This window comes from Miscanthus floridulus, chromosome 9 (assembly GCF_019320115.1).
Source record: "Miscanthus floridulus cultivar M001 chromosome 9, ASM1932011v1, whole genome shotgun sequence".
Taxonomy (NCBI): Eukaryota; Viridiplantae; Streptophyta; class Magnoliopsida; order Poales; family Poaceae; genus Miscanthus; species Miscanthus floridulus.
The window spans coordinates 25,267,578-25,278,275 of record NC_089588.1 but is presented as its reverse complement, the minus strand read 5'-3'; the positions used below and the strand labels follow the sequence as shown (position 1 = coordinate 25,278,275).

Genomic DNA, 10,698 nt, shown 5'->3' with positions numbered 1-10,698 from the left:
GCATGTTATGCTGCTGACAGACTGTTTTGAATGATCCTTGTGGTTTGTTCTACTGTTATGAAACTTAATACTGACATCATGAAGTATGTCAGAGAATCTGCAGAGAAAACTAGGATAGATTTTCAGCCATAATATGCAGCTATTACCCAAAAAAGGAAGAGAATTGGGTTAAAGGAGCAATAACAGTGAAATGAAACAAAATTAACTAATAAGGTATACTACTGGTTATAGCCACTGTAAATGACTACAAAGCAGGGCAGTATAGCTCTAGGATTGAACACGAACAGTTCATCAAAATCTGAGTAGACCCCTTCCGTGCTGGGGCTGACAGAGTCAAAGTGACAGTCGTCCTCTGAAGACTTCTCGTCACTGGCCTTCTTGACTCTCCCTGCAACGACTCTGCAAACCAGCATTGCCCTCTTGTCGCTGTCCGACAGCACCTGAGCCATGTCGTGGGCGCGCCCGCTCGTCGCCATTGTCGCAATCTTCCCATCACCATCCACCCTGACACATTACAGAAATGTCAAATGGCCATTCCACAGAATGATTTTACATGAAGAACTTGTCATAGATGTCTGAATGTTTGGTACCTGAAACCGTCCCTGATGATGCTGCACAGGTTGCACTGCGCGGACGACGGCGACCGGCACAGCGCGGTGCCGCCGGCGACGCCGAGGGAGCAGGTGAAGCTGGTGCAGTGGAACCTGAGGAGCTCGTTGCCGTCGGCGACGCATCGAGGGTTCTTCTTGCCCTGATCGCTGCTCGCCCTCTCCCTGATGCTCTCCTTGTACTGCTCGAACCTCTTCACGGTCCTGTCACTGCTCTGCACCTTGAGTATCCTGCTCGATCTTGCATACCGGGCGCCTGCTTCCTCAACCAGCTGGACTGGAAGATGATCTCCACGATGTTCCTGCTCGTGTCCTCGGGCCCCAGCTCTGAAACTGCAAATGTGCAAGAATGTGAGGCTTGAACAAAGCAAGATGCCATTTTTTTAAGGATTTTGAATTGAAGAGTTCAAGATACCTGCGTGCCTGGTTGCTCTGTGGAGCTCGAGCGACTCTGCCTTGTTGAACACCTCATCACAGTCGGCGCAGGGGAATGCGGCGGCGGCGGCGGCAGCAGCGGCGAAGCTCCTGGGGTCGAAGACGGAGTGGCACTCGTAGCACCCAGAGAGCTTCCTGATCTGCACGCCGCGGAAGGAGCTCCCGACGGAGGATAGCGGCGACGAGAGCGGTGAGGACGAGGACGTCGTCACGGTGGTCGCCGCCGTGGTGGTGTCCGAGTTGAAGGACGACGTGGCGGAGATGGCGGCGGCGGTGGAGGCGTACACGGCGTCGACGTCGGGGGCCCTGAGAGACCTGCTCGAGGCGCTGCGTCTAGCGCCGCGGTCACGGTCCCGGCTCATGACCGAGCTCTCCTTGGTGCTGCAGATGGAGCCCGCGCACGTCATGCTCCGGCCGATGCTGATGCTCCTCTTCTTCTTGTCCGCTGCTGCTGCCGTTGCTCTGCTTCTCGCCGTTGCTGTTCTTGCTGTCTGTTGCTGCGGCTGGTGCTCGATGAGCTCTGTCCTTGCTGGAGGTGGAAGACGGGTAGTAGAACCCCATGGACCTGGCCATCCACGACGACGACGACGACGACGAAGACCGAGACGGCTTCTTCCCAGCTCCTCTGCTCATCTTCTTCGCGGTGACTGGACTCGTTGCATCCATTGGAGGACAAGGCATGATGATCTATGTATCTAGCTGGCCCTCCTCCCTCTTCTTCTAATCCTTTGTGAAGTTAAACTTTGTTGGGAGGCAAAAGGGACTTGCTGGAACAAAGGCACTTAGGTGGTCACTTTAGGCTGCGTCGTGCTACTGCGCTGCTCCATGATTAGTATACTATTAGCGCCACTAATAGCACGCTTTTATTTCGTAATGGCGGGCGGCTGGTGGAGGCGAATGAAAAGACACGCCGCAGCGCCACAAATGCCAAGGAGGAAAGCCTGGAACAGGGCTTTGCTCTGTGTGTGTGCGAGTGTTTTTCATGGATGGCATGGTCTGAGCATGGGCAGCCTCCAATGATGCCCCCAATCCAGAGTTATTCCTGACCCCCCGGGATGGGCCATGTGATGCGAGCCAGCTCCTGTTCCTCTTTTTTCTTAGAATCTGGAGGGACAAAAGCCTTACATTGACAATTTTAAATTGAAGGTAAAAACTTTATAAGAGGTTTTAAGAAACAAAGAAGGAAACAAAAAAGATGCTCTTTGAAAGGAGTCCTCTATAGTCTTGAATATTCAGCTGAATCCCTGTATTTGAAGATCAACCCATTTCTTGCTGTCCATAACTCCATATGGTCCAACACATTAGGATGATTGGGTGGTCTATTGTATGTATCCTACATATACTCTGCTTGTCCAGAGAATCGCGCACGTACAAGTTGTAAGTTGTTTAGCGGCAGTGGTTGTACCAGGGGTGTACGAACGGGCGGCCTAACCCAAGATTTGCGCCCGTATGTGGATGGATCAGGGTGCTTGGCTTCTTGTTGCTGAATGCTGAACACTAAAACCTTGAGCAAAGCCACAGCACACTACTGGTTCACGGGAGGAAACCCAGGAACACAACTTGGCATGCATCTGAGTGAACCTGCATTTCAAAACAGGAACAAACAACCATGGTTTTGTGCACAGCTGCGTGCATGGTCAGCGAGTCAACGAACAGGCCGGCGTCGTTGGCTGTGCAATCGACCGATGGTGATGAAAGGTTTGCTGCACGCAATGGCCTCAAAAGCCCTGCGATTACACTGCCCCTCATCATTAGCGGAACACCCAAACGGCTACCTCCCTATACACTGGTACGATCGAGAAAGAACTCGAGAAGAATGGGCGTGCGTGAGACTGAGAGCGCTTTGCGGTTGATCCAGTCTGGATTGGCGCAATCATTACCGTTGCGTCTGCGCCGTGGCTGCCAATCCATGATTGCCCCCATCCAGGCCTGTTGCTCGATTCCATTGGTGCGGTTTTCGCGCCCATGAAGTTTGCAGATTAGCAGAATATAGTTACATATACACACGGCTGGTATGCCCAATCTAGAATTTCACAAGTCATGCCATTTCGCACTACACGTCAAAGTCACTAGTAAATCGACAGCACTGGTGCCCGGACGTCCGGACGCCCGCGCCAGCTGCAACGCTGCGCCAACGCTTGCTGCACGCAGAGGCAGGGCCCGCCCACGCCGCTCCCCCACGCTTCCCTACGATGCATGCGCCAGCGCCTGTTGCACCACTCCCCTCCACGCCGGCTGCGCTGTCCCCTCTATGGACGGCACCCAAGCAGCAGCAACAAGAGGCTGCGGCAGTTGGCTCACATTGCAACATGCACAACACTCTCGATCTACTTTTGAAACATCTAGATAAAACACTTGCAACATACATACGAAACAGTTGAAACATTCGAAACATGTGTCTGAAAGGCTTGCAAAATACACATGAAAAACACTTGAAAATTACTTGCAAACATACGTGTGAAAACATATGCAACATCCTGATAGAATACTTGCAAATTGCGACATAAAAAACTTGCTGCATCAGAAGACTAAAACAGATGAAATATTTTGGAACATACTGTTGCAACATATGTGTGAAAACATATGCAACATGCCTCTGAAACACTTGCAACATACATCTAGAAACAGATGAAATATTTTCAATAAATGCTTGCAACATGCCTCTGAAACACATGCAACATATGCAACATGTGCAACATTCACCGATCTACTTTTACGACATCCATTTAAAACAATTGCAACATACATCTAAAACGCATGAAACACTTAAAACATACATATGCAACATAGGGGAGGGGAAGCTGGGCCGGTCGATTCCGGTCGTCAGGTCGGAGACGGCGACGAGCGGCTGCTTGCGAGCACCACTGCCACCGGGGCGAGGAACGCCATGGCCTTCGGGGTGAGAGTGGGTGCCGCCGGGGGTGGGGAGGGCACCACGCCAGGGTAGGGGAGAGCTGCCCACTCTCCTGCAACACCACCACACCCCCTCCATGGATCTCGCTCGTGCTCTATGGATCTCGCCTCTGGCGTGGGGAAGGGGCTGCTAGGTGGGGAAGGAGGACGCTGGGTGGGGGAGGGCGCGCGCCGGCATGGGCAAGAGAGAGAGAGAGAGAGAGAGAGAGAGAGAGAGAGAGAGAGGAGCAGACAACGCCCGTGTGCAGAGTGAAGCGGAGCGAGGCGAGACATCCAGGCGTGTGCGGAGTTTATTTATTTATTTAGGTGAGCTACGTTCGGAGGGGAGTCTGGCGTCTAACGACCGAACAGGAGCATTACCGTTTGTAAATTGTAACTAAGTAGCTCATACATTCATTTTGTATCTCACTTTAGTGAGTACTAGTGGATTGGCGCGCGATTCCGCGCGCTCGCGCGGTAGCACGTTAAGAGGTTATACAGGTCTATTGAAATATATTACAGGGATAAGTATTTTATAGTGGGAAAGCTATACACGGTAGCTGATCTCTAAGCCGGTGTACACAAATAGTTGTCTTCGGTGGTAGTAGCGCTGCCGATGTGTGGTGGTGCTGGTGAAGGTCTGGTGATAGGCGATGCATGATGATGCTGATGTACATCATTCTTCTGTTGCATTCATCCAATCCCAGCGGTTGCCTTCTAGGCTCGGCGTTTCTGTCTGCAGTCTGGTTGAGATGTATTTTTGCTGAAGGCATAGGCATCCATTGTTTCTGAATATGTGAGGTAGCGGTAGTAGATGGGACACTTAGCTGGAAGCGTACCTTGTTGGTTTCGTAGTATCCATAGCATAACCCTTTTTTATTGGCATATATATAGTTCACTTCATCTACCTGTAATCGATAACATTGTTCAATTGGCCACATTGTAAACTGAGTTGCATAGATGACATAATATAACACAAACAGCTGCGTCGTACATCAAGATTTTACTCAGTAAAAGAGAAACAAGCAAAGACTGCTCAAAAGAACAGGTAAGAATGCATGGGCATTTGAGATCTATGTTATCTATAGCGACATGAAGGTTCTCTAAATTTTCACGGCCTATTAAGATACTAACAGCAGAACCACAAAGAACTATTCCATGTGATATAAAGTAGCCAAATATGAATACAACATTCATTGCTAACAGTTTCTTGCATACTGTAATGGAAGCTTCATGTAACTAAAGCAGAGTAAAAAATACACCTATTTTATACTGGCAAATGGCTCATTCTTCCGTATGAACCGGTTACAAAAGGTAAAAGCGTATAAAACTGAAACTCAATTGGAGATTTGTTTTCTTTTGCCATCCTAATAAAAGGGGTTACATATACAATATCTACGTATATTAATGGAGAGAAGCACACACCTTCCATTTCAGGATTTTCACATTGGTGCTGTGAAATCCTCCACCAGCATCCTATATATTTTCAAAAGCTAGAACCTGCACGTAGGAATCTTTGTTGCCAAAGTTAATCAAGGCATCATCTCAAGCATGAGCCAATGAAGTTTACGTTATCATACACAGGGACTAATGCTTGTGCATCCCCCATCCTCTCATTAATCCTTTGCATTCTCATGTAAGGAAAAAGGGCGTTGAGTGGTTCGAACAACGGGGAAGAACTGCACAAAAGAAATCACAGATAAATTTGGATAAAAACATTATATTAGAAGGCGCAATTGGACATAAGTTACATTTAATCACAAGCAGTGCCCAAAAAATACACAGGTCCATCACAAGCAAAGGCAATGCAAAGGGGAGGGCACAAGACAAAGATGTTTTAACTATGTAGCTGCATTTAGCAACCCCTTTACAGAAGTGACGGGAAAATATCCTTTGTTGAGGCCCTTGATTAGTTTTAGAGTAAGGCAGTATGTATCAAGGCTGCATATGACTTCTATGCTATATAAGTTGCTAGATGTAAAACCTATTTGTAAAACGTAATCATGGAATAAAATACAATTTTGTTGTGCAGAAGGATAAGCCATCTCAGTGCCAAGAATCTTTGAAGGAAAACCAGGAAAAGAAATTATATAAAGCATCAGAAATGAGCAAAGGAAATAGCAAGGAATAAAGCTGAATTCTAGCTTATCTGAAAGACAAATAATGTGATCACATTCTATATCCACTGAGGCTAAATCTAAACCGAGAGCTCGGCAGGCCAGCAGGTGGGCACAAGCACCTTTTTAGTAAAGTCGAGTGTCAATGAACCATAGTGCAGAAAGTAAAAAAAATCTTGGTTTCTAGAATCGGAGGTTTAGGATAGGTTCGTATGAGTTTTGTATGTATCCACTCACCACATACTAATTGCTTTGTCTGCTGCTCTTATTTTATTCATAATTGGAAGCACCTAAACTAAGATTTTAAAAAATAGAAAGCCCTAAGTCCTTTATAGAAGACAAAAGCCAGCAAAAACTATAACTACATTCATGCAGAAAACAAAAGATCCCTCGAGCCATCTGCTTAAGTCTTAATGAAACTATTACATATATGAATGTTCTCATAATCTAGTAGCTAGTGTCCTCAAGTCTTTTGATTCATACATTTTTTTTTCTTTTAGGTTGTACAAACTGAAATGTGTAGCCAGCAAAATGAAAGATGACCCAAAAAAAAAGGTAAAGGATTATATACAAAGGATGCATACTCAGTACTTTAGTAGCACATTTTCAATTACTCTACGATTCTATGTGAACACCTTGAACTATAATTAGGTAAAACGAGAACTAACATATAAATGCAAATCAATGGAGAGAAGCACACACCTTCCATTTCAGGATTTTCACAGTGTTGCTGTCAAATCCTCCACCACCATCCTGTTTTTAAAAGCTAAAACCTGCACGTGCAAATCTTTGTTGTCAAAGTTAACCAAGGCATCATCTGAAGCATGAGCCAAGGAAGTGCACCTTATCATATACGGGGACTGATGCCAGTGCATCCCCCATCCTCTCATTAATCCTTTGCACCATCACTTAAGGAAAAAGGGCGCCGAACGGTTAGAAGAACGGGGCAGAACTGCACAAAGGGTCGCTGCTCTAATAATCGGAAAAGGAGATCGTTGGCTTGTTAAGTTAATTATCTGGAAGCATTTATATATAGGCTATATTGTTTTTTAAAAAAGTGGGCGTAGATGCGGAGAACAAAGCAAGATAATTTGCATTTGTGTGGTCTCTATGATCAGGAAACTACAGAAGAAGGATATAGTATAGCATAGTAAAAGTTCTCTAGTGTATTTTCACCTTGATAACTTCGCGCGCCCGTGCAGCAGTATCAGGCAATTACACCCAGATTTTACAGAAAAATAAAACAATAAAGAGTGAATGGATCTAATCAAATATGCGACCTCCTCACGTGTAGCAACAATTCCACCATCAGCTTTACATGTGCAGCAGAGAGAAATTCTTGCAAAAAATAAGTAAATACTCATTCGAATAAAAGAGATACAAATGAAATGAAAGATAGAATAATCAACAGTAATGGAAAATACATTGTTATGGTCACGCTGATGTTCAAGTTCACGTGATGAGCTCCATCTAAATTTGATATCTAAAAAATCATACAGTTACAACTTGCAAAAGCTACCATACTGACAAAACCGAGGTGTCAATTACTAAAATTATTTACTTATGTACACAAAGAATTAGAGATCAAAAGTACTGACAAAACCGTGCTAATATTTTCGTCTTTGGATAAAAATCAAATCAATGTTAAGCGAGATTTACAGAGCATCAACCTACATAGATAGAGAAAGAGAGTTGCTAGAGTGGGGAACATGTACCTGCTCTTCGTCGCTCGCCCATTTTGTGCAACACAATGGATTCTGTGCAAAGAGTGTCAAATGTAGTAAGAGAGGAAATCAATGTGAACCCAATTGTAAATACATCTGAAGAGAAACAGAAAAATCTAGATATTCCAGATAGAAGGGGAATGATGCCGAAATATCTTGGACACGACATTATATTGAACATGTTAGAAGAGTTCTTTCACTGAGATAGGTTTCATCGATTTAAGTGACAGCAACAGAAATATGGTGCCAAACATATCGAACTGAAAGTTATAGGCTGGAACGTGTTGTCTTGTTAGAAAAGGTACTAATTTCCTATAGAGAGAAAACTCACCTACAACCTGACATGAGAGGTCATGTCAGGTAGGAGCTTCCTCTGCAAACAAATGGGCAACACATTGTCTTGCTAGGTCCAGCAATGACCAAAGTGAATAGCAAACCAAAGCAAGTAGCAAAACAGCGTAGGTCTATAGGCAGGAGCCTTTTTTTTGGAGAAGGCTAAATAACAATTTTTTGTGTCTGGAATTTGTTCAATATGACAAACTTACTGAAACCTGAATCTTTAAATAAGCAATCTTAATACAGTATGCATATTATTGCAAACTATCATAATCAAAACCTCATACGGCATTAGCATGTTTCCCCAAAATTTAGAGCAACAAATCATGCAGATTTGTGATTTTTCTGAGCGGTAAAGGTAAGGCTTTGATGGAGCTTATTTTTTTATTAACTTGTACCATGCAAAATAGACCTAATAAGCATGCAGTGAGAGTCTCACCACATTACTGCACCTGACTTCCAACAGAATTCAAGGTAGAGAATATAGCAACTTAAATCTGAAAGACCTAACAACCGCCATGCCCACATCCACTCTCTGGAATTGCACCTAGAACTCCACTTGCCTCATTACATGACATATCCAAAAAAAACAATTGGTACAAACAACATTTCACTAACTAAAACCCACCGGTGATGGTCGAACATGCAGTGCAGTACCAGAACGGTATTCTGATATCTGAGAGACTCTGTCAACTATTTTCACTCCAATGACCATCTCCTCTTCATCCATTGCTATACTCAATCCATAGCAAGGAAGCAAGGTCATGGCCTCCTGATGTTATCATAAAAAATAATTAATGATGAGAACTTCGGTAGTATGAACATAGGTACGAAATAGAGGGGAAGGATTACCAGATTCATAGAGAAGAAAAGCACTTGTATGGGGTGGCATTTTTTTTGTGAAATGTTCTGAGAGTAAGTGAACACACAACAAAGGAAACGCTATCTAAAAAATGTCACCCCACAACAGGTTGTATAGTTCCAGTGATCAAAAGAAGAAAAGGTAGTGCTAAAACTCGCAGCACTCATCATACAGCAAGATGCATAATTCTAGTGATCATAACAAGGAAAGGTAGGGCTAAAACTCGCAGCAGTATTCATCTGTACAAAACCATAGATCAAAGCACAAGCCTAAAGACTTGTATGGGTTTCTATAAATGTCGGCGTACCTGTGGGGGCGGTTGTTGCTAACAGCCATGGACCCCGCGAAGCCTCGGCTGGGGCCTCCCGTCCCCGTCCATGGGGCATCGGAGGTGGAGAGCGGCGGCCGACGAGGAGGCTGGAGGACGTGGTGCCGCCGCCGTGGACCGCTGCGCCGGTATCGGCTGTGCCGTGGACTGCCGCGCCGGGAGCGCCGCCGCCGCGGGGAGCCCCGTGCAGATGGCCGTCCACGCCGCTGCGGCCATGCGTGGCCGCGTACGGATGGGCGGCGGCGGAGAGGCCAAACCCTAGGCAGCCGTTAGCATCAGGAGATGGAGCCATGCCGCCCCGGTCCGCGAGGAGGAGAGGAGCGTGGAGGAGGAGGAGGCTGGGCACCGCGGCGCCGAGGGCCGGACGACCGACGTGGTCGGGCCGCTCCAGGCGTGGCACCGACGGCGTCGGGAGAGAGGGATCGAAGAGGAGGAAGACGTGCGGAAGAGAAGGTTGGTGAGGCCGGATCAGGGCAGAAGCCGAGGTGCCGATGTAAATATCTGGGCAAGTAAAATGTGGAGCGGAAGCTAGATTCCAACGGAAACTATAGTAGAAGTTTTTTTTTACAGAGGAGGAGTAGAAAGTAAATAAGATTTATGCAAAAAGCTGATTTCGCTGGAAGCTGATTCAGCAAATCGTGGCCACACAGATCGAGATCCAACGGAAGGGCACATTTTGGGTGACGTGGATAGCTGCTCCTTCGGAGGAGTTGGCCATCTTTTTGGCTTTTAAATCACAATGCATATTTTAGATCGATTCTATACAAATTTAAACTAAAAAAATGGAATCGTAAGGTTTTAGATCTTCTTGCGTATAACTTTGGTTTAGGTCATTTCTCCATCTTGAGCTCATTTGGAAAAAAAATAAAAAAATGAACCTCAAAATATTAATCTTAAAACATATTTTTAGGTCCTAAATGATTTCAATTTTTTGAACTCGCATATCTCTCTGAGTGATATAACATTGGTTATGTCATTTCTCAATCAGATGTACTTTGAAAGAAAAATGAATTTGAAAATCTAACAAAACAAGACACGATTTCTGAGCACTGAATGATTTTAAATAAAAAAGTCGCCACTACAAAGTTTTGGATCCCTTCTAGTTGTACAATTTTGATTGGGGTCATTTCTTCGTCCGAGGCCATTTGAATGTAAAATATTGAATTCGAAATTATGAAAAATTAAAACAAAATTTTTGGACTTGAATGATTTTAAATGGAAAACTTGTCAACTATAAAGTTGTATGTGTTTGAGTACTACAACCTCGATGTCTTCATCTGGATTGATTTGAAAAAATTATGAAATTCAATCTGCTACACATACTTTAGAGACAGACCAAATTGCCAACCAATTTCTAGAGGCAGCTCAAATTCCCAACCGCTTTTAGAATTTAAGG

General features: G+C 45.1%; 1 protein-coding gene and 1 pseudogene across 11 annotated transcripts; both read right to left on the bottom strand.

Annotated features, from left to right (window-relative positions):
• Positions 1–218: 218 nt before the first annotated feature.
• On the bottom strand, positions 219–1,724 carry LOC136479502 (uncharacterized; annotated as a pseudogene).
• A 2,645-nt stretch (positions 1,725–4,369) lies between these two features.
• On the bottom strand, positions 4,370–9,566 carry LOC136481580 (uncharacterized). 11 transcript variants are annotated; one of them, XM_066478916.1, is made up of 10 exons: positions 9,282–9,566; positions 8,741–8,884; positions 7,768–7,809; positions 7,477–7,535; positions 7,229–7,390; positions 6,896–7,024; positions 6,755–6,825; positions 5,361–5,614; positions 4,775–4,843; positions 4,370–4,698 (listed from the first exon to the last, which is right to left on the bottom strand). In XM_066478916.1, the coding sequence occupies exons 2-6, from the start codon at positions 8,876–8,878 to the stop codon at positions 6,958–6,960; spliced, it is 468 nt and encodes a 155-aa protein (XP_066335013.1). In that variant the 5' UTR covers positions 8,879–8,884; positions 9,282–9,566; the 3' UTR covers positions 4,370–4,698; positions 4,775–4,843; positions 5,361–5,614; positions 6,755–6,825; positions 6,896–6,957. The 11 variants fall into 11 exon arrangements, 7 of the variants coding, with proteins under 7 accessions (XP_066335013.1, XP_066335012.1, XP_066335014.1 ...); XM_066478915.1 differs by having other exon boundaries at positions 4,370–4,678; XM_066478917.1 differs by having other exon boundaries at positions 4,370–4,843; positions 5,361–5,435; positions 5,516–5,614.
• Between the last annotated feature and the right edge of the window lie 1,132 nt (positions 9,567–10,698).

Coding starts and splice junctions, on each gene's coding strand:
- LOC136481580 (XM_066478914.1), bottom strand. CDS start 8,878: ATGACCTTGCTTCCTTGCTATGGATTGAGTATAGCAATGGATGAAGAG. Junction 7,536..7,767: donor GGGCGAGCGACGAAGAGCAG/GTACATGTTCCC, acceptor ATGATTTTTTAG/ATATCAAATTTAGATGGAGC. Junction 7,391..7,476: donor ATCAGCGTGACCATAACAAT/GTATTTTCCATT, acceptor ATTTTTTGCAAG/AATTTCTCTCTGCTGCACAT.